The sequence below is a fragment of the Panthera uncia genome, chromosome C2, assembly GCF_023721935.1.
Source record: "Panthera uncia isolate 11264 chromosome C2, Puncia_PCG_1.0, whole genome shotgun sequence".
NCBI lineage: Eukaryota > Metazoa > Chordata > Mammalia > Carnivora > Felidae > Panthera > Panthera uncia.
Window position 1 is genome coordinate 3,663,846 of NC_064810.1, and position 23,272 is coordinate 3,687,117.

A 23,272-nucleotide genomic window follows, 5' to 3' on the forward strand; every position below is an offset into this window, starting at 1 on the left:
GGCGCCCCGAGCCGAGGAAGCCGCGGGGCCGGCGCGGAGCAGGCGCTCGACGGGCGCGGGCGGACGCGGAACGCCAGGCGGAAGGCGCGCGCGGGGCGCGGAAGGACGCGGACGCCCCCGGCGCGCCGGTCAGGCCCGCCCTCGCCCGCCCCCGGCGCGGCGCACCTCCCTCGCCCCGCCCCCCGGGGCCAGCCGCCCAATCACAGCGCCGCGCACGTGACGAGCGCTGCCTGCGATGACCTCATCCCTGGTGTGGGATGACGTCAAATTCAAGATGGATGGAATCACAGCGGCAGCGGCGGCTGCGGCGCGCGCGAGCCGAGTGTGAGCGGAAAGGGGCCCGGCGACTGCCTCGGGGCTGGAGACCGGTGAGTAACTGTCACGCCCCTCGCCCTAGAAGAACTGCGGGGCCCCGCGGGAGGCCACAGCCTCCTCGCAAAACGCGGCCTTTCCTGACGTAACTCTGAGGTGATCTCTCTCCTCTTTTTTCTCTCCACCAGCGGGTTGCGGGTTCCGAGTGCTTCTGCGCGTGCGCCGGGTCCGGGCTCTCACCGAGCATGCCCCAGGCTCCCACGTAGCCGATTGTGCCTTCACACTGCGCATGCTCCTTGCCCGCACTTGGCCTCGCCCTCGCCACTGCGCACGCTCCGTCCCCGGCTGGTCTTCCCTCGCCCGGCCAGGTGCCCCCTGGGCCGGACGTGCCCGGCCCTGGCGCGCGCACCTGCGCGGAGCGGTTGGGACGCCTTCCGGGCCGAGGGCACGTGCTCGCGGTCCCGTGCAGGCGTGGGGACGGGCGGGGGGCGCGAGTGTGCGCGGGAGCTGGGGGCAGTGGGACCCCGCACCTGCCGTGGCCAGCGCCCGGTAGCCCCTGGGTCCCTCCCGGCGACCGCAGGCGAAACCAGCCAGTAGCCCGGGTGGACTTGGCCGGCCCCGCCCCAGCCCGCCTCCTTGGCCGGCCCTCTGCCGGACGCGTGGACCCCGGAGCGCACTCGTTTCCCTCCAGAGCCCCTGGAGGACCTGTTTCTGCTCCGTTGCGGGTGGTTTCCCACTCGAGACAGGCCCCGGCCGAAATCTGCGACCGGAAGCGGTGGGGAGGAGGGGGGTGGGCTGGGACCAGCGGTTCTGGAGAACCCGGCCCAGAGACCTCCGCTGGCGGGAATCCCCGTGATCTTTTCGTGTGTTCTCGCCCGGACCGCTTAGGTCGACCAAGTTCAGTAGCGCCCTATAGACGCCTGTAGCGTGGGGGAGCCCCTCGGCCCGAGCCCTTCACAGGGCTGCGTGGTTCTGGAGAATGCCACTTGAGCGGCACGTTTGGAGGTGGGGTGTTTTCAGAGACTGGTTCTCCCTCGGGATTGCCAGACGGAGGTCCATGAGGGCAGAGGTTAATCAGACCCCCCGCGTAGTACAGCCTCCTGGGGTCTTGTAGTGCAGGAGCCCCCCTCTGGCATCTGAGGGCCTCGCTGTATTACAACATAGTCCAGTGATTGCCATGATGATGACCCCGAGTCATCAGTAAGGGACCTGCATTGTGGTCTGTGCACCTCGTTTAAAAAGACAAAGCGGGGGGCGCCTGGGTGGCTCGGTTGGTTAAGCGTCCGACTTCGGCTCAGGCCATGATCTCACAGTCCGTGAGTTCGAGCCCCGCGTCGGGCTCTGTGCCGACAGCTCAGAGCCTGGAGCCTGTTTCAGATTCTGTGTCTCCCTCTCTCTCTGCCCCTCTCCTGTTCATGCTCTGCCTCTCTCTGTCTCAAAAATAAATAAACGTTAAAAAAAAAAATTAAAAAAAAAAAAAAGACAAAGCGGGTTGATCCGTTTTGGATTTTCCATTGGCAGCTCTTCTCCCCTCTGATGCTTGGAGTAAATAACCTCTTCCACCTCTAACGTCTAATTGTCATTACTGTTAAATTTAAGTATTCCTAAATGTGAAAGAACAGGAAGAAAGTAGACATGGGGGCACTGGTCTGCGTGAAAGCAACGTCATGTTTCATTCATTTCATTCAACGCTCTTGAAGGTGGCACGGGCTTCATTGTGTGCGGTGAACAGTGGAAAGGATAGAACCCCAGGTCTTCAGGAACCTTCACAGTGTTTATGGCAGGGGATGTGTGACCAGGGAGTGTCTGGGTGAGCGGGGGATGACTGAAGGGACAATTCTCGTGGTCCCCAAAGCTGATTCTAGAGCTGTTTACCAGCGAGGTTTGCCAGGTCCCGGTGATGGGCTGCAGAGGAGAGAGGTTTCCGGTTTGGGAGACCTGGTGGTTGTCAGCATACCTAACCAAATAAGGAACGTGTGAGGACAAGCAGATGTGGGGTAGGGGTGGGGGGGGGGGGGGGGGGGGGGGGGGGGGCGTGAGGACTGCCCCGGGCACGTGGGTGATGGAAGTGTTCATTCAGTGAGCCCCGTAGGCCCAAGGGCAAGTCTGAGCAGAGATGCGGGTTTGGCAGCCCTCGTCCAGGGGGCCTTCAAGCCCCGAGAGCTCATGTGAGAAGCGGGGCTGCCAACGTGCTAAGCTCTAGCAGATGCTGGAGCAGTGAAGGTGAGCGGGTGCGGGACTTGAACCTGGAGTGTACGGATGGATTTCTCTCTTTACCCGGGAGATGCTTGCCAGGCCTGTGCTGAGCGTTAGGGATACACAGATCATTCCAAATAGTTGTGTTAACCCCAGAAGATGTGGATGGAGTATTGTGGCAGTTCAGGTAGGACTGGGCCACGGGCTACGGGCACAGCAACCGGAGCTTTGTAGAGACCGTGACATTTGAGCGAGATCTTTCTGGGAAGGCTGGCCAAGGGAACTTGGAAAGGTGTGTCAGGTGGTGAAAATTGGGTGCACAGGTTTGTAGGGTGGGTGGTAAGGAGTGTCCAGAGGGGGGTGAAAAGAAAAAGTACGGCCAGAACATGAACAAGCTTGTATGCCAGTCTGTGGAGTTTGGATTTTATCTAGGAAGCAACGGGAAAATCTGTCTAGTATTCGAAAAGGCTGTGATGGGACCGGCTTTACTTTAGGAAAACAAATACAAGGCACAGTTTCCACTCCTGCCTGTAGTTGGATTGTCAGAGTACAGAAAAATCAACAAATATTATTGTGCAAGGAGTTTTGTTGGGCATTGTGAAGGGTATCAGGATCTATTAAATAGGTTTTTAGTCCTTACATAAGCTTACCGTTCTGTTGGGGAGACAAACCAAGTAAACGTTATATAAATGGTGCGACTGTGATACAGGAGTTGAAAGGTATTTGCTCATAAACCGAAGTGGTCAAGGAACGTGTATTCCTTAGCTAAGGCTGCCAAACAAAGTACCACAGACTGGGGGGCTTAGTAGCAATTTATTTCCTCACAGTTCTGGAGCCTAGAAGACCAAGATCAAGGTTTGGGCAGGGTTGGTTTCTCCTGAGGCCTTTCTCCTTGGTGTGTAGAGGGCCACGTTCTCTCTGCCTTCACGTGCTCCTGTCCTCCTCTCCCCTTGGAGGGATACTGGTCAGATTGGATTAGGGTCCACCTTAAAGTCCTTGCTAAAACTTGATGAGCCCTTTAAAGACTCTGTCTCTAGGGGCACCTGGGTGGCTCAGTCGTCTAAGCATCTGAGTCTTGATTTCTGCTCAGGTCATGATCTCACAATTTCCTGAGTTCAAGCCCCGCATGGGTCTCTGTGCTGGCAGCTCAGAACCTGCTTGGGATTCCCCCGCACCTTCTCCCTCCCTCTCCCCCCCCCCCCCCCCCCCCCCCCCCCCTGCTTGTGCTGTCTCTCTCAGAATAAAAAAAAAAAAAAAAAAAAAGACTGTATCTCCAGATCTGCTTGCATTTGGAGGTTCTGAGGGTTAGGACTTGAGTGTGTGATGGGGCACAGAGAGGGGGACACAGTCCAGCCCATGACAAAGGCTTAATGGAGTGATTGGACTTGAGCTGAGCTTTGAAAGATGATTAATGTTCAGCTGAGTCGCATGCGGGGGAAGGTTCCACGGGGTGCCTTGGACATTTCAGATCTGGTAGTGGAGGAAGCAGGACACTCGGGTTCTGTCTCAGAGACACAGCATCTGAAGCAGGAAGTTGTCACACGGGAAAAATGAAGGGAAAGAAAATGTAAAAAGTGGTTTGAAACCAGATTTACAGAGCTATAGAGTCTGTGTTTTTAAATTTCTGTGTTTTCACAGATAACCATTGTTTTTGTCATTACGTATTTTCACCCAACTTGTAGGTCTCAGCTAAAATGTCACACGAGGCATTTCTTAGACTCCCTCTCCAAACCCCGTTTCTCCACCCAGGTATGGCCCCCTGTTTACTAACATTATGGCGTAATCTGAAGTTACCTTTTTCATTTGTTTCCTTGCTCATTATCTGATTTACCCCACTAGAATCCGGAGGCCTCATCTGTTGTGTGCGCCCATATTTCAGGCCTGTCTAAACACGCCTTGCACATACTAAGAGCTCAGGAAATAAATTAGTAGTAGCATTAGCTGCGCGTGTGCCTGATGGATGCTTGAAGCTTCGTTTTAGGAAGCTCCGTGCAGCAGCAGGGTTGTGAAGGATGGACTTGGAGAGTGTGGCAGGAAGAGTGAGTAACACTTGGAAATGTATCAGTTCGGGTCCTTTAAGAAGAAGAACAGAAACCGACAGGCTAGCTTGAGTAGAACAAGGAATTTATTGTAAAGATGCAGGATTGCTCCAGAGGTTTAAGAAAAAGCTAAAGAATTGGGCCAGGAAGTACGGAAACGAAGGTAACTGGCTCGAATGGGCATAGTGGGCACTGGCACACTGCATTTTTAGGTCACTGCTGCGCTAAATCCTCTCCACTCATTTGCTGCCTTTATTGGTTTTCGCTGGCCCGTATTCCAGACAGAAAGTTTTTGATCTGCTTGGCTTTGGTTGCGTGCCTACCCGTGAGCTGGGACAAAGCAGCACAGCACACTCACTCACTGGGGTGGGGGGTGGGGGGTCTTCAAAGCCAAACCCAGGGCCGGGCCTCTTCCAGCAGGAGGCCCAAGCAGAAGCAGACAGGCTGCTCGCCGACCGAGGTGCCCCGCACGGGCCGGAGCTGTGCTGTGGAAGGGAGCACATCCTCAGCCAGAGCCAACCCCTCCCCGAGAGACTGAAAACAGGGTGACGGGGGCCCCAAGGGAGCGGCACTCCTGCCCGGGAAGGGTCGGATTAAGTAAGGCTGGCTCTGCAATCTGAGGCTCTTTGGAGGATTTCTGACACCTGTCTGGTCACTGAGGGAGTGATAACAGCCAACTGAGAGCACTTCTGGTCTCCTTCGAGTAATAAAATCTCGTGGGGAGTCAGGCCTAAATCCAGCGGCGAAGGTTTGGGGCTGCGTGGTACGTGTGTGCTCGTGTTCCAGAGTCAAGCGTAGACGCTTTGCTCTTCTGTTTGCTTTGTGTTACGTGCATTTCTTCTCTGCCATAATGGTGGGGACTGTGGAAGCGGTCCCCAACGCTCCAAGGGACTGTGCGCCCAGAGTTCGGTTCGGGTGTGGATGTAAACAGACATTTTCCTATAGAACTGGTACCGAGGCTCTTATGGGCTAGTCCAGCAGGGAGTTTGATTTGTAATGTATATTAGCTCTGACACCAGCCTGAGTTTTAGTCTCCAAAACGTGAAAATCAGTGGGCTATCTCGGTCCCTTCCCCTCTCCCTTCCTGGGCCCCTCATTCACCTCCTGGTGCCCATTATACCAGTGCTTTGTTGTGCTTTGCTGTCTTCTGTCCACGTCACAAGAATGCTCTCTTCCAAAATCATCTACCTTCCCTCCATCCCCTTAACGATCTTAATTCCTTCCGCTAACATTGGTATAAAGAGGAAATTATTTGCATTGAATCAATTTCTATTAAGATACGAATCCCCGCTTCTCGTGGCATTTAGTACCTAGGGAATCTGAGGTATTCGTATGAAATAATTTTCTGCAGTTCAGTTGCAGAGTGCTTTGTAGCCATGCTGGGGAGTTGGAACTTGGATTCCCCGCCCCACAAGGGGTTTAAGGCCCTGACGCAATCAGATGTGTGTTTCTGAAAAGTATCTGTAGTAAAAACGGGAAGAACGGAACCTTTGCCGTTCCGATAGTCGAGCGTGAGTCCCAGGTCTTCTCTGATGTCCCCACTGTGCGCCCACCCACCCTCCCCCCTCCCGGCCAAGTTAAGTGCTTCCTGAAATCGGTGTTCTTGTAGCACTGTTGGCATCCGTCACCCTGTTTAATTTTGTACGTCTCTGTCCTCCCGTGGGAACGTGAGCTATTGGACAACAGGCCAGCGACTCTTTAGAACACTCGGGACCACGTACATTCAGGAAGGGAAGAGAGGAAGGAAGTAAAATGCCTGCTTGCCGTGTAGGAAGCACTACATACAGTGGGAGCTTGCGAACATTGTGTCTTCTGTTGATCATAAAACTCCCACGTGGTAAGCAGGGTTAGCCCCACTTCACAGGTTAAGGAAGCTACTACTCAGGAAGGTCAGGTGACCTTGACCAGGTTATATGCCTGATCAGTGGCAGAGCCAGGACTGGAGACCCAACTGATTTGAACGTCTTTTCCAGGAGCTGGGACTTCCATGAATTGTTAAGCATAAAGATTCTCATTTTGAAATTGCAGGAAACCGCATGAAATAGGAACAGTTCAGGCAGAGTTTGGGAAGATTTTTGTGTGTGAGGATCCAAGTGGTAAGCGAGCCAGCCCTATTTCAGAATCTGGTTTTCCTTGGGGGATTTCCACTCAGCTCTTTCCGTCCATCATAAACGGCTCTTTTCGTCCACATTTCACCCACTTTCCTTTCAAGAGCGCCAGGTTTTCACTATGACTAAAGTGATAGCAGGAACTCTTCACCGATGAGTCAGGTGGAGATAAGCCATGGGAAGGGCGTGGGGGTGGACGCGGTGGCAGTGTGCATTTACACGTAAGAGCTTTCAGATTTGTGATGCGCTGTCTTCGGTGAGTCCGAGGTCCTGGTCATTCATAATTAAAACGTACGTGAGAGGTTGGAGTCTGATGAGCCCGCAGATTTGTGGAGGAGGCAGTCCGTTCAGTAGCAAAGCTGGCCTTACGAGGGCTGAAGAGCCGAAAAAGCAAAGGGGTTTGGACGTTCAGTCCGCACACCCACCAGCCACAAAGGGTCTGGCTGGGTCATCTCAGGAAATTCAGCAGCTGTGATTTCCACCCCCCTTTTGCCTGCATTCCTAATGGAGCATTTTATATTTTCAGTCACGTTGTTAAACAGGGTGTAAATGAATAAATATACCTACTGTCCTTAAAACACAAAAATCCAAATTGTTAATTGTTTGCAGCTAGACCGGGAAAGGGCCCATCGATCTTGAGTTTCAGTAATTGCAAAGGTAAAAGCAAGGTCTTCAGCCGGCCCGTGAGGGGCCCGCGCTGCACACATCTCAAGGCTTTGTCCCGGGCCGCTGGACAGGACAGAAGGGATCCGGCTCCTCTTAGGATCTTGACTGGTCTTCGTTTAGCCCTCGGGGCCCTCGTGCCTCCTTCCCCTCTGCAGCCCCATCACCCGCCTTCCCTGCGGGCAGCCTGTGCTCCAGCCACGCGCTCTGTCTGTCTCCTGTCCTTGAAATGCCCTTCACGCGTCCTGCCTGACTCCTCCCAGGTTTCTGACTCCTGCTCGTTCTGAAGAATGCCTTCCCTGCCCTCCCTCTCGGCTGCACCTGCACCACGTCCGGACCGCCGCCCCCGTCCTGCGTGGTGCTCAGCATGCTGACGCGTGGTGACGGACTGACCTGTCCTGGTCCCACACCAGTCTTTCAGACGGGACCACGCTTCTCAGGCCTCCGTCCTCCGCGTCTCGCCGGGCCCAGTACATCCTGGACACGCACCGGGCTAGGAGAAGCGGGTAATGTGATGACGGAGTCCAGCCTCTGGGACCCGAGTCGCAGCTGGCCCTGCTTCTCGCTGAGTCACCTTAGGTACAGTGCGTGACTTCTCAGTGCCTCCGTGTCCTCGTTTGTATAGGACAGGGGTTTGCACAGTGCCCAGCTCAGATGTTAGTGTGGGAATTAAGGGAGGAAACCAGCGACAGGAGCGCCGTAGGGGTTAAAGAGCGTGGCCCCTGGAGCCAGGTCCCCTGGTGTGAGTCCTGCTCAGCTGTTTATTGTGAGCGTGACCTGGACCAAGTTACTGCCCCTCTGGGCCTGTTTCCTCGTCTCTAAAATAACCGAGTACCCACCTCCCAGGGTTGCTGTAGGTACGCAGTTAAGGCGTAAACATGTGGACGCCGTGTGGACGCCATGTGTGGCAGAGCAGGCACGCGAATCCGAGCCACTCGTGGGTGTCCATTAGCGCTCAGGGCAGTGGGACGGGAGATGCCCAGCTGCGTCCCACACTGCGTGCCAGGACTGCGCGTGCCCGGCCACCTTCCGAGCCGGTGGTCTCGTGGGGGGCTCTAAATGCAGCTGTAGCCAAATGAATGGTTTAAGCAGTTTACGGGGACAGCGACTCTTTCTCTTAAGGCCTCACTCTGAGTGACTTATTTTTTTTCTAATTCCCGAACGTTTTCGCTCAAAGAGTATGGGAGCCCGTGGTTCAAGGGATTAGAAGTAGGGACTTGGAACAAAAACAGCGATCACGATCATTTGAGAAAAGCAAAAGAAGGACACTTTTTTGGACCGCGTCGTTTGTGGCATGCAGTGGTGGGGGACGGACGGTGTGGGGTCGCAGTTGCTGCACGGCCAGGAACATGGAAGTCTCCCGTGGTTTCATCCTCACCCAGCCTTTCAGCCTGTGCCTGTGGTTTCATCCCTGGGTGTCTCAGTTTGGATTCCCCCACGAGCAGACCCCGAGACAGGAATGCAGAGTGGATGTTTGCTTGGGAAGTGATCCCAGGAAGCACAGGAGGTCGTAGGGAACGAGGAGCGAGAAGGGGCGCCCGTAGAAGGCACACTCGGCAACAGGTGTCTGCTCACGTTTGGAAAATCAGACTGAATTCCTGAAAAAACCCGAGCCAATTTTTCTATCAAACTTCATCTCCGGTAAGGACACCCTTCCAGCTGTTCTGGTCGGATTCGTGGAGCTTTCTTTAGTTCCTCGCCTTCTCACCCTCTACAGTCAATCCATTAGACGTCCTAGTAACTAACTGCCTCGGCTCCCCTGCTACCACCCTGCTCCCCCACCGTCCTGTCTCCCCTGGGTCACTGCTGCAGGCTGCCAGCTGGTCCAGGCTGCCGTCACCTGTCCCCTGCCTCCTTGCTGCGGGCTCCCAGCTGGCCTCCCAGCTGGCCTCCCAGCTTCTACCTTTCCTGTTTTCCGTGCTCTCTTCTCGACAATGTAGCCAGAGGGATCCTTTTGAAACATAACTCAAGTCATTGTCATTTTTCTGCCCAGAATCTTGGAGTGACTCTCGGTTTCACTTCTGGCAGAAAGCTCAGTTTGCCTGCAGTTCGCTCAGCCCTGCAGTCAGTCGGCGGCTCCCTGCTCCAGCCCTGCTGCCTCTTGCGCCCCGTGCCGCTCACGCTGCCCTTCCCTGGGTGATTGCCATGGCTCCTTGTCTTCTTCAGAGCTTCTCAGATGGCATTTTGTCGAGTGAGTGAATGACTGATTTGTGGAGCTCTGGCACAGTTTGCACTGTGCTGTAGGTGCTCCGTAAATGGCAGCACCGTTTTCTCCTTTATTTAAAAAAAAAATTTTTTTTTTTTAACGTTTATTTATTTTTGAGACAGAGAGAGACAGAGCATGAACAGGGGAGGGGCAGAGAGAGAGGGAGACACAGAATCTGAAACAGGCTCCAGTCTCTGAGCTGTCAGCACAGAGCCTGACGCGGGGCTCAAACTCACGGACCGTGAGATGATGACCTGAGCCGAAGTCGGACGCTCAACCGACCGAGCCACCCAGGCGCCCCACCGTTTTCTCCTTTAATCTGCACGACTGCATGGTGTGGTAGCCGCTGTTATCCTTATTTTGCAGTGGCGGAAACTGAGCCCCAGAGACTGACCAGCCCGGAGCCCTGTCTTGGCCCGGACTCGCGGGAAGGAGCACATCGCACATACTTACGTCTGTGGATGTGAGCACATGAGACCGAAACACAGGTGTCAGGAGATCGCAGCCTTACTGTGTTTGAGCCACGCGGACATTTTCTACTCTGTCCCTGTCGTTTTATCTGTTTTTAATTGCTGGTGTCAAACCACTAAATTGATTTTAAGAAACGCTTTTGAAAAATACTCGTCCGTGCTTTTAATGCTGCATCTTGCTTTTCTGAGCTGGGTTTCTCAAAAACTATTAGCGCTAAAGACCGTGGTCATTGCATAGCTGGGTTGGTAAGTGTGGCATTACAAGTTGCTTTCTTTTTCTGCTGACCTTTGTGAAAGGTGACAAGGGTCTGTGTAAACAAATGCATGATGTTAAGACATGACAGTAGGATTAGGGAAGAAATTAAAATGGCCAACAGAAAAGAGGAAGGGAGATGTCTCTATCAAGCAGTCACAGATAGAGGACTTAAAATTTGCCGTTGATACAGAATGTTGGAAGGCAGGAATGAACGGAAACTCCGTACACTCTGACCAAAGCATGTGTCTGGGGACAAGCTGCTTACCCGGCACCGTCTCTGGAAGCAGGCACGTCTCTGAGCCCATTATATTGAGCCAGCACCATCAGGGGGTTAGAACAGCGGTAAAGCAGTTTGTATGCCGTGTTCACTGAGTCTAGGTTGGGGGCCCAGCGAACTCTTTGTGGGCTCTTCTGAGGAGCCCCCATGCTGGTGGACCGGCAGAGGCTGATCCTTTGAAACCAGAGGAGAACTTGCCAGTGTGCTGCGTGCCAGGTTTCGTACACTTACAACCTGCCCCCTGCAGAATGATGAAACGGTCACAAACAATCCGCGTTACTCTGAATCCATTAAAAAATAAACGCATTAACTATTTTTTTTAATTTTTTGAATGTTCATTTACTTTCGAGAGAGAGGGAGACAGAGCACGAGCGAGGGAGGGCCAGAGAGAGAGGGAGACACAGAACCCAAAGCAGGCTCCAGGCTCCGAGCTGTCAGCACAGAGCCCGACGTAGAGTTCAAACTCACGAACCGTGAGATCGTGACCTGAGCCGAAGTGGGACGCTTAACCTACTGAGCCACCCAGGTGCCCCAAATCATACTAGTTTATTTATTTATTTATCTTTATGGATATAACTTATTGTCAGATTGGCTTACATACAACACCCAGTGCTCATCCCCGCAAGTGCCCTCCTCAATGTCCATCGCCCATTTTCCCCTCTCCCAGCCCCCATCAACCCTCAGTTTGTTCTCTGTATTTAAGAGTCTCATAGTTTCCCTCCCTCCCTCTCTGTTTGTAACTATTTTTTTTTTCCCCTTCCCTTCCCCTGTGCTCTTCTGTGAAGTTTCTCAAGATCCACATGTGAGTGAAAACATAGGATATCCTTCTCCGACTGACTTATTTCACTCAGCATAATTCCTTCCAGTTCCGTCCACATTCTTGCAAACGGCAGGATTTCATTCTTCCTCGTTGCCAAGTAGTATTCCATTGTACGCATAAACCACATCTTCTTTATCCATTCGGCAGATGATGGACATTTGGGCTCTTTCCATGATTTGGCTGTTGTTGAAAGTGCTGCGGTAAACATTGGGGTACATGTGCCCCTGTGCCTCAGCACTCCTGTATCCCTTGGGTCAATTCCTAGCAGTGCAACTGCTGGGTCATAGGGTAGTTCTATTTTTAATTTTGGGGGGAACCTCCGCACCGTTTCCAGAGCAGCTGCACCAGCTGTGCAGGAGGGTTCCCGTTTCTCCACATCCTCGCCAGCATCTGTAAATCATAACTGTTTTACAGAAGACACTGCCGTCAAACCACAGAGGTGTTACAGTGACAGAAGCCCAAGTGAAGGGTCAGCTTTGATTGCGTTGTCTGTGTATGAAATGGTTTTCCCTTCATCGAGAGCATGGGTGGTGCAAATACGGGCCCTTTTCTTTGACACCGAATTAAATGGTTACCGTGTATGAGATGCTAGCTCACGTAACCTTCGCAACAGCCCTAAAGAAGGGCACGGTCCCCCATGTTTCACGTGAAGGACCTGGTGCTCAGAGGGGCTAGCCGACCGCCAGGAAGGAGGTGGCCTCTCACCCCGTGTCTCTGCCCGAACACGCGCCCAGCCGCTGGGCCTTTTCTCGTCTCACCTTTAGGTTGTTAGAGAGTTGCAGAGAGATCTGAATCCAGACCTTTTAACTTATAATTAGTAATAATGAAGTTTAGATCAGGCCAGAGTTTCCTCTGTGCTGCTGTCGAAAATGTGATTTGATAAGAAAATTGTATTCGGGAGCCGGTAGGGTGTTTGACATAAGACAGAACCCAAGCTCTTCTGTTGTTTAACATTTCTAACCATTGTTAAGCGCTGATACGGTAGTGATCAGTAAGTGACTTTTTTACCTCTTTACAGATTCTTGCCTTTTAAACTTTTTTTAGAGTGCGTGAGCGTGTGTACGCGTGAGGGAGGGGCGGGTGGAGAAAGGGGGGGAATCTTACGCAGGCTCCACACTCGGCAAGGAGCCAGACGTGGGGCCCGATCCCATGACCCTGGGATCGTGACCTGAGCTGAAAGCAAGAGTCGGATGCTTAACCGGCTGAGCCCCCCAGACGCCCCAGATTCTTGCCCATTTTTAAAAAAATTTTTTTAATGTTTATTTTTGAGAGAGAGACAGAATGCAAGTGGGTTCGGTGCAGAGAGAGAGGGAGACACAGAGGCGGGGGGAGAGGTGCAGAGAGAGGGAGCCGTCAGCACAGAGCCTGACGCGGGACTCAAACCCACAAACCGTGAGATCATGACCTGAGCCGAAGTCAGACGCTCAACCGACTGAGCCCCCCAGGCGCCCCGATTCTTGCCCATTTTTAAAGGTCTGGTAAGGCCACCCCTTTGCGACCCAGTTGTAGCAGTTCACGTCGTGTATAAGTATGCCCAAAAGCAAGACTGACTTTGTTTCCCGAATCACGGGCTCGGGAGTCCTGATAACTTCATACTTACTCTCTGAGGTTAAAGGGATAGAACGAAGCATCGGATGAAGAACCCTAGGTAACAAACTTTTAATTTCAAGTGGTGCCTTTCTGCGTAGCTGCCGAGTTCCAGCAGCCTTCCGACGGTGGTACCGTCTTCGGTCCTAAAAGTGCTCCGCTTCAGCCATCGCTGGTCTCCGGGAGCCACGAGGCCGGTTCGCTTCTGTTTCCCGTGGCATTTAAGGGAGAGCTTTGGTCTGCCTGCGGTCTGCGCAGTGTCGGCCCCTAGGAAAAGACAGCTAGCGTTCCCTGCCCTCGAGGAGCTTTCCGTCTCAGGGCGAGCTTTTCGGCACGTTTTTCATGATGATTCTGCGCTTTGTCTTTCAGATAAGCCCACGCGATGGAGGGGTTGCTGCATTACATCAACCCGGCCCACGCCATCTCCCTCCTCAGTGCGCTCAACGAGGAGCGCCTCAAAGGGCAGCTGTGTGACGTGCTGCTGATCGTCGGGGACCAGAAGTTTCGAGCTCATAAAAATGTCTTGGCTGCCAGCAGCGAATATTTTCAGAGTCTGTTCACGAATAAGGAGAACGAGGCCCAAACCGTATTTCAACTTGATTTTTGTGAACCCGATGCTTTTGATAATGTTTTGAACTACATTTATTCTTCGTCCTTATTTGTCGAGAAAAGCAGTCTCGCCGCCGTCCAAGAGCTGGGCTACAGCCTCGGGATTTCCTTTCTGACGAACATCGTCTCGAAAACACCTCAGGCACCCTTTCCAACGTGTCCCAACAGGAAGAAGATATTCGTAGAAGAGGACGAAAGCAGTTCTCAGAAGAGAAGTGTTATCGTGTGTCAAAGCCGAAACGAAGCACAAGGCAAGACTGTCGGTCAGAATCAGCCCGACCTGAGCCACACCTCGCGGCCCTCCCCCAGCCTCGCGGTCAAGACCGGCACTGGGAAGCCCCACGTCCCAAAGCCAGCGGAAGCGCCTCACGCGTCGCCAGTAGCCGAAAAGACTTGGCCCAGAGATGGCCCTGCGGGCTGCGCGAAGTCCCTCGAGCGTCCCGGCTCTGTGGACGACCCTCACAGAAGCAGCTTAGCGAAGAGCAACGCGGTGCCGCCTGGCAAGCCGCTGCAGGACAGAGAGGGGACGGACGAGAAACCGTGTCTGAGCGGCCAGCTGCCCAAAGGAAAAGCCATAGAGCTGGCCTTGAAGAGACCACGGCCGCCCGTCCTGTCTCTTCGAAGCGCGTCGGAGACCCCCTACGTGTTGAAGGAAACCGGCAAAGGAGGCGGCCCGGGCGAAGACAGGAACCTGCTGTACTATTCGAAGCTGGGGTTGGTGGTCCCGTCCGGCGGCTCTGGTTCCGGAAAGCAAGGCATCGACAGAAGCGGCCCGCTGGTGAAGAGTCTGCTCAGGCGCTCGCTGTCCATGGACAGCCAGGTTCCCGTCTACTCGCCCGCCATAGACCTGAAGCCTTCCCAGGGGCCCTCGGCAGCGTCCGGGGAGGTGCCCGCCAACGTGTTCTGTGCTCTGTCTCAAAAGCCGTCTGTGAAAGAGTGCGGCGACGCGTCAGCCCTCGACGAGCGGACTCCGGCGCCCCAGCCGCACCGCCTCAGGTCCTTCAGCGCCTCTCAGTCCACGGACAGGGAGGGCGAGCCTGCCGTGGCCGAGGTGCGCGTCAAGACGGAGCCCCGCAGCCCGCTGTCGGACCCCTCCGACATCATCCGAGTCACCGTGGGAGACCCGGCGGCCGCGTCGTCCGTCACGAGAGACCTCTCCCTGAAGACCGAAGACGACCAAAGAGACATGAGCAGACTCCCGGCCAAAAGGAGGTTCCAGGCGGACCGAAGACTGCCGTTTAAGAAGGTAAAGGAGGGCGAGCACGGGTCTCCGGTGTCCGAACAGAACTTGGAGGAGGGCTCGAGCCCTCCTCTCCCCGATGCCGACTTTCCAGACTCTGACTTGAATAAAGAGGAATTTGGTGAGTTGGAGGGAACGAGACCAAACAAAAAGTTTAAATGCAAACATTGCCTTAAGATCTTTAGATCCACAGCAGGCCTTCACCGGCACATTAACATGTACCACAACCCAGAGAAGCCCTATGCTTGCGACATCTGCCACAAGCGCTTTCACACGAACTTCAAAGTGTGGACGCACTGCCAGACCCAGCACGGCGTGGTGAGGAACCCGTCGCCGGCCTCTAGCTCACACGCCGTGCTGGACGAGAAGTTCCAGAGAAAGCTCATTGACATAGTAAGAGAGCGAGAGATTAAGAAGGCCCTGATCTTTAAGCTGAGGCGCAGCAAGCCCGCTTTTCAGGCGCAGACTAGCTCCCAGGCCCAAGCCATCAAGAGGAACTTGCGGTCCCGAGCCAAAGGAGCGTACGTGTGCACTTACTGCGGAAAGGCCTATCGCTTTCTCTCGCAGTTCAAGCAGCACGTAAAGATGCACCCGGGAGAAAAGCCCGTTGGCGTCACTAGAGCTGCTAAGCCCAGGGAGCATGTTTCTCTGGAGAGCCCGGTAGAGAACAAGGAGGTTTACCAGTGCCGCCTCTGTAATGCTAAGCTCTCTTCTCTTCTAGAGCAAGGAAGCCACGAGCGGCTGTGCCGAAACGCAACCGTTTGCCCCTACTGCAGCCTTAGGTTTTTCTCGCCCGAGCTCAAGCGGGAGCACGAGGGCAAGTGCGAGTACAAGAAGCTGACGTGCCTCGAGTGCATGCGTACCTTCAAGTCCTCCTTCAGCATCTGGCGGCACCAGGTCGAGGTCCACAACCAGAACACGATGGCGCCGGCCGAGCACTTCTCCCTGCCCGGCCTGGACCACAACGGCGACGCGACCGCCGCCTCCAGGCCCCAGGCCCAGGCCGAGCCTCCGAAAGCCAACCACGCGGCGGCCGCCAAGGACGACGCCGCGTTCAGCGACTGTTCCGAGCAGGTGAACTTCGACTCCGAGGATTCCTCCTGCCTCCCCGAGGACCTCAGCCTTTCGAAGCAGCTGAAAATCCACGTCAAGGAGGAGCCCGCCGAGGAGGCCGAGGAGGAGGCGCCCGAGGCCCGCGCGGCCGCCAAGGACGCGGGCCCCAGCAAGGACAGCAGCCTGTGGCCGTGCGAGAAGTGCGGCAAGACGTTCACGGCGCACAAGCAGCTGGAGCGGCACCAGGAGCTGCTGTGCTCCGTGAAGCCCTTCATCTGCCACGTTTGCAACAAAGCCTTCCGCACCAACTTCCGCCTCTGGAGCCACTTCCAGTCCCACATGTCCCAGGCCGCCGAGGAGCCGGCGCACAAGGACCCGGAAGCCTGCCCCGTCCCCACAAACTCGCCGTCCCCGCCCCCGCTGCCCCCGCCCCCGCCGCTGCCCAAGATCCAGCCCCTGGAGCCCGACAGCCCGACGGGCGTGGCCGAGACCCCCGCACCGGCCGCCGCCGAGAAGCTCTTTGTGCCCCAGGAATCCGACACGCTGTTCTACCACGCCCCGCCCCTCTCGGCAATCACATTTAAAAGACAGTTCATGTGTAAACTGTGCCACAGGACATTCAAGACCGCCTTCAGTCTTTGGAGTCACGAACAAAGCCACAACTGAAGGGCCGGCCCCTTCGGCCCCTTAACGGAAGGGGAGGCGGTCCCCAGGTTTCAACCCAAACTGTGAGCCGCGCATGAGAAACAAAATATTTTTTCAAGAGAAGGAATAATAAAGGTTGGAAATTGTTACGCTTGAATGGAAGCTCGAGGGAAATCGATATCAATTAGCAAAGTCCTTACTCAGCTTAGAAAAACTAAACTACGTCGTGCTCTGGACCTTACGGTCACACGACGACTGGACTTCATCAATGTTGAAATTCTGATCGATCCCGGTTGTTTGCATGGTTCCTCATTCCACGGTGTCAGTATACTCTTTTACTGGAGGTTGTTTTGGTTTTTTACTGATTTGCAGCCCGTGAAATACTACTTAAGTATTTCTTTCGATTATAGCAGACACCTAAGTTCTAGTTAAGCCTCAGCCACGTCCTGGAGTCTGCAGTGTATCAGGAGGAAGGGGAGAGTAGTCTGCAGTGTTGACTTAGATCTTAGGATACTTTAGCAATAAAACAATGATAAGCCTCAACTGTAATAAGTTATCCTGACACTTGATAACAATAAATATTTGGTATTTTGTGGTCACGTAGACATTCTTTTGTACGAAAGTTGTGAGGAATTTAAATCAGCAATAGTAATACTTAGATTTTTATAAAGTAACAAAACTTGCTCTTGGGTCACTTAGTATAATTAAGGACGGGAGACTTGGGAAATGAAAACAGGATTTCTAGAAGCCCTCTGAGTTTACAGAAACTTCAGTGGCGCTAGGCGTTGTGGTCAGAGCTGGCGCTCCGGGCTGCGTGTGCACATCCCGGCTTTCCGTTCTGACCACGCGGGGCACACGAAGCGTCCGGCGTCCTCTGACTTATCGCTGCCACAGAGGGAAAATCCGAGCGCGTTTGGGACAGGAAGCAGAGGTGGCACGAGGCGCTCACTGATGTTGAGTTTAACCACGTTGGTGTAACAGATCGGGTCGGGACTCACGTTTACGCTCGTGGATCCCAGGCCCCGGGGTCCGTGCGGTGCGGCGGCCCTGAGCCCGGAGTTGGCATCGACTTCCGGAGCTGGGGAGCCGGGGAAACCCCACACCGCGGCCTCCATGCGCCCTCGACGGCGGTATTTACAGCGTTCGGTTTCCTGCCTCTGTCTCCTGAGGATTTCTGTTAGAATTTGTTGGAGTTTATTGTGGTCAGACGTCCTCAGTGCAGTCATTCTGCTCTGAGTCACTGCTTTTGGTGTCTCAGGGATCTGTGTGAAAGCGCGATCAAGGGTCCAAAATGAGTTTCGGCTACCTAATAAGGCCCACGGGGTTTGGGCTGCCTTTTTTTTTTTTTTTTTTTCTTCTTCTTTTTCCTATTTTGTATGAGTTGCAATTAAAAGGCTTTTGGGAGGGGCCACCCGAGTTCAGTGGGTGTTTCCAAAGGGAAAACTGTCTCACTCGCAGGTACTTAGGTACGAACAAGTGGAAATACTATTGAAACTACAAAAGAGCTCCTTGTCAGGTAGTGCTACGGATGAAGTCTCCCAAGTTTATTCATTTTGTTTGCAAGCTGTTCTTTCAAATAAAAAAGAGACTGTGGCTGAGAAACAATTTGCTGAGTGTTTCCCCGTATCCCACTGCCACAGAGAAGGTTTCTGGCCTCGGTCTCGTCACCCACGTTCCGGACCAGCGGGAGGGAAGACACGCCTAACTTTTTATCCATACACAAGCATTTTTATACAACAGTAGTGGACTTTGTAGATGAGAGGAATTGCGTATGACATTTTGCCTTTTTGTTTCCTTTTCCATTGGAAAACTGTCCGAAGTCCCAAAGTATTTTTGAGTGGTCGCTTCCTATTTTTGTTCTTAGTTAAATTTGATGGAGAAAGGAAAATAAAATGAAGTCACAGCTACCGACGATTGCCATCTTTATATTTTCTGGAAGAAATCTATGCGTTTGAAAGATAAACCTAAAGCATAGGCTTTTACGCGAACCATCAGGATGGATTGTTGTTCACTGAATGAGTCCCCCTTGTAATGTGCCGTTTCTCATTCGGAGCACCTTGGTAGCTGTCACTTCCTCAAAGGACAGTTTCCCTCAGAGTAGTCCCTGCTTCTGGCTGTTAAGAGCACGTGTGACAGTTCCACGGCACACATCATCTTGGCATTGTAAATTCAGTATCCCAGGACTTGAACCTCTATGCTACATTTTTGAAGATTTTTTGATAATGTTAATCAGTAAAAAATATTTTTGATCTAAATACACGCTCCGCGTATCTGTTAGACTTTGAAACTTGCCAGTGTTTTGTCTTGTTAGTTCCCATTTTTGTCTAGGCAAGGAGCGTAAGATTTCAAATAAAATTTTGAACCAAAAACATTTCTAATGCCGTTCTGGTTTTTCTATTACTTTTTATACTGTACCTTCAAAGCGTCAGGCAGAAAGAGTTTATTTTGGTGGTCAGAGAGTAAACTACGCTTCCTCTCGCGTGACTATTTTCAATGTTAGGAAGCAGAGTAATGACAGACACGTGAATTGCTCCATTTAAGAATGTCGATCTCAGACAGCAAGCAGATACTTGGTGTGAGACCAGTGGGTCTTTCCTTGTTACATCTCCAGCTCATAAAAGTGTTGAAAATGTTTTTTCTGATTAGAATTAATTTTTGAAGATGTAGAAAGCTCATTATTCCTTGTAAGTATTCAGGATGCCTTTTTTTATGCAGTTGTGGAAAGAATGTAAGATGTTTTAATATATTCTTTGTTAATCTGAGAACTTGCTGTGTTGAACCATTTTCTTCATGTGGGAGAGGGCGGGAGGGGCCGCCTGAAACACCTCTTTATCAAAGCAAGCAGTGGAGGTTACAAATGGTGTGTGTTTTTTGTAGTTAATATTTCAACCTAATAGAATATTCACCTTTAAAACCAGTTATGGCTAGTGTGAGTTTGTTATTTTTATCAAAATACACAACTAAGGGTTCAACCGTGAGGTCATTTTGCGTTTGTGGGGACATGTGTGTGGTTCTTGGTTTTCTGTTTTGGAGTGGATCGTTCACAACCTTTTTAAAAATAGACTCCAAGGGCGCCTGGGTGGCTCAGTCAGGTGAGCGTCTGATTTCAGCTGAGGTCACGATCTCACGGTTACTTATGTGAGTTCGAGCCCCGCATGGGGCTCTGTGCCGACAGCTCAGAGCCCGGAGCCTGCTTCGGATTGTGTCTCCCTCTCTCTCTGCCCCTCCCCCGCTCACACTCTGTCTCTCAAAAATGAGTAAGTGTTTAAAAACAAACAAATAATATACTCCAGCTCTTACTAACCACTGGCGATTGTACCTACACACAGCAGCCATTGGTGTTGATGAGGGTAGAAGCTGGGGGACCAGAATAAGATGCCCTTTCCTGGAGGCAGGGGGTATCTTCCTCTACGGGCCAGCGGTCCTTGCGGGTGAGGGACAGACAAGAACTCACTGGTCTAAAGTTGGCCTTCGTTCCCTCTGTGCGCGTGTGTGTGTGCGTGTGTGTGTGCGTACATGACCAGAATCCAGAACCTTAGGAAGTAAAGGTATTTGAATTTTCTTACTACAAAAATAGAGTTCATGTATAACAGGTTTCTTTATAAATTGCACTAACTCATATTGGAACCCTACAAGTCCGTTTTGTCAATTTCTGAATTCTCATTGATGTTTTTTTGTAATAAGTGTGAAAAGCATTTTTATTTAAATAATGCTAATACAGTTAGTAAGTTCTTTAACACTGGCTTTATTATTTTTTTTTTTTAAGTTTAAAACATAGGGTTTTCTTTTGTGGCTTTAGCACTTTAAGAAGTTTTATGTCTCCATAATTTGTCACGGGCTTGCTAGGTGCTTCTCTGCGTGTGCTCTAGCGAGCACTTCTTCCGCGCGCCTGGGGGACCCTGAGCAGCCGTGCTTACCTGCTGGAGGAGGAAACATGGGTGAATGTCAGGTTTCTTAAATTCCTTTCAGAGACCATCATTTGGGAACCAAAGTATTTGACTGTAAATCTTGAAAATAACTGAGTACTCCCTCATCATTTATTAGTGCTGTTCTCAAATTGTCCACAAAGTTTCTCCTCGGTTAATGTTAATTTTCGAAAGGTGATAATTTCTTATTGACATTAATCCAGTACTTCAAAATTTTCCATTGAATAAATGCTTATTATTAAGCAAATGTGGTTATAAACAAATTGCGTGTATTTTGTTGTCAGATGCCTTAGCAGACTAAATCATTGTTCAATTTTATTTAGGAATGAGCTTTTCGGAACTCAAAATTCATGGTAAAATAGGATTTCTATCTAATGTTAATCCATTGCTTTTTCTGTATCCAGTTCCATCGTCTGTTTCCTTTGCTTAAATCTTGACTAAGAATGATTGGAGTCAATAAATTTGTACTGTATTTTGTTTGGAGTCGTGGTCTCTCTGGTGTATTTTGGGCGTTGACGACCTTGATCAGCAGCGTATCCGTTTCTGAAAGTAAAGACGAAGCCGTTCTGTGAGTAGCAGGAGGGGCCGCCAAGGGCTGTGAGAGCTCTGGTTTCCCCAGCGCGTCCAGGCTGCTTGTGGAACGGGGTTGGCAGTGTGGCTTCAGTTACTGGGGCGCCCCAAATACGGCACCGTTAAACCCCATAAGCAGCAGTCTTTGCCTATCTACCTTTTCGTCTGCTGTTCACATTAGTTTTTGAAATGCCGACGGGGTAAAATGCATGGACAGCACGTTTACTCCAGGTTGACGTGTCAGCAGTAATTTTCAGGGCTTCCGGGTCGTGGCATCATCTGCCATCCTCAACGAGGCCCTTCCGTGATGCCAAGATAGATTGCCTTCTTATGTCACTAGCTTTCCCCATCAGGGGGTATGAGTCGTGGTCGCCAGGCTGACTGCGGGAAGGGAAGGAGCCTGTCTGCAGTGGTAGCCAGGCTCGCACCCGGCTTGCCCCGAGCCCTCTTCCTCCCCGGAGCCCCTAGCCCCGTCTTGGGGGCCCCTGGCCAACAGTTTCGTGGTCACGCTGCACCTAGAGGAACAGTATATAACCTCTTTGTCCTGATCTGCTTCAGCTGTGCTGCTCAGTTGGCCACCAGATACTCTTGTTTAAAGTGTTTACTGTGCCCTTTTCTTTGCAGTGATGACAGGCCTTTCTGGTCTAGGACCGTTGCAGCCCTGTGGCGTCCTCCTCGGTCTTAGCACACACTCAGTACGGTAAATGCCTGTGGTGACAAAACCACGTCTCCAACATGTCATGCTTTCCCCCCACGAGAGGCCCAGCCTTGGCTCTGGTAAGAACGTGGGCTCTGTGAGCTCTGACGGGTGAGTGACCAGAAAGGCTCCTACAAGGCGTATGTCTGGAGAGGGAGTCTCCCCGTGCTGTCACAGGGGCACTTTAAAAAAGTGCCTGGGGGCGCTTGGGTGACTCAGTCGGTTAACATCTGACTTCTGCTCAGGTCGTGATCTCACAGCTTATGAGTTCAAGCCCCGCGTGGGGCTCTGTGCTGACAGCTCGGAGCCTGGAGCCTGCTTGGGATTCTGTGCCTCCCTCTCTCTCTGCCCCTCCCCTGCTCGCACTCTGTCTGGCTATCTCTCTCTCTTAAAAATAATAAAACATTAAAAAAAAATTAAAATAATTCCAGTCTGGTGCAGTCCTGCTGCAGCATGAGTTTGGGGGTCTTGTGATCAACCCTCCATCCCGTCCTCCGAGGTAGGTCCCTCGGTCGGTCCTCTGACACCACATTAGCACACCTGCATCTTGCCCGGCAGAATGTCTTAGATCCCACTTACTGGTGTTGGCATTTCCGGGGCACGCTTCCTGACCCCTCTCCACCTGCTCCTCACCCCTGCCCAAAGAAGGCGCCTAAGTGTTCCCATCAAACCCTGAAGAGCCAAACACTCTCATCACCTCGCCACTTTTCTATTTTCCCCATACGTTCCAGAGCAGGGCTGTTTCTCGTCTTTGCGTTTCTAGGGCTGGCCAAGGGGAGGGCACGTTAAGTGTTTGATAAGTCCAGCAAAGAAATCTTGTCAGAGGCTAGACACAGCCGGTCCGTTTATTCTCAGGCTGTATTAGAACAGCTCGCTGAGTCTCTGTGCACATGTCCCCCAGATTCTGAGTCAGCCGCTCAGAGACCCAGAGCGCATTTAATTTTTACGCAGTTCTCAGTAAGCCCGAGGAAGAGCGGAGGTGTTCAGAGGGCTGGCCTCAGATCGATGAGTCCCTTGCCCTTTGTAAATGCCGCACACCCTTGTGCTGCTCTCATTGTTTTGGGTGTCTGGCGGGCTGTATGAGCGTCCCTGGCCCTGCCCCAGTGCCCATTAGGCCACCCTGGTGTGGTGGTGGTGGGTTGTCCAATATACTCCGTCAACCTAAGAAGAGTGATAGCTAATTACTAGCTACTACCAGCATATAGTAGTAACTACACTGAGTTCTTTTTTTATTTGTTTTTAAGTGTATTTATTTATGTATTTTGAGGGGGGGTTGGGAAGAGAAGAGAATCCCAGACTCTGTACTGTCAGAACAGAGCCTGACGCAGGGCTTGAACTCACGAACCGTGAGCTCATGACCTGAGCCGAAGTCAGACACTTAACCGACCGAACCACTCAGGCGCCCCTCCACTGAGTTCCTGGTGCGTGCGCACGTGTGTGTGGAGGTACGTGTAAAACAGTACCAAGCTCGCTTTCCTCCTCCATTGGGTTTGACTTTCCCTTCCCCAAGCTCACGTAGCCCAGGCCTCTCGTCTCCCTCAGTCTGGAACGTGTCTCGGTGTTTCTTTGACTTTCGTGGCCTTGGCCATTTTTAACGA

The 23,272-nt window shown here is 52.3% G+C and overlaps 1 protein-coding gene across 2 annotated transcripts; it reads left to right on the top strand.

Moving 5' to 3' along the window:
* The first annotated feature begins 118 nt into the window (after positions 1 to 118).
* On the top strand, positions 119 to 20,890 carry ZBTB21 (zinc finger and BTB domain containing 21). 2 transcript variants are annotated; one of them, XM_049627800.1, is made up of 3 exons: positions 122 to 368; positions 13,304 to 14,904; positions 15,505 to 20,890. In XM_049627800.1, exons 2-3 carry the CDS (start codon positions 13,317 to 13,319, stop codon positions 16,500 to 16,502), a joined length of 2,586 nt encoding a protein of 861 aa, XP_049483757.1. In that variant the 5' UTR covers positions 122 to 368; positions 13,304 to 13,316; the 3' UTR covers positions 16,503 to 20,890. The 2 variants fall into 2 exon arrangements, with proteins under 2 accessions (XP_049483756.1, XP_049483757.1); XM_049627799.1 differs by having other exon boundaries at positions 119 to 368; positions 13,304 to 20,890.
* Positions 20,891 to 23,272: the final 2,382 nt, after the last annotated feature.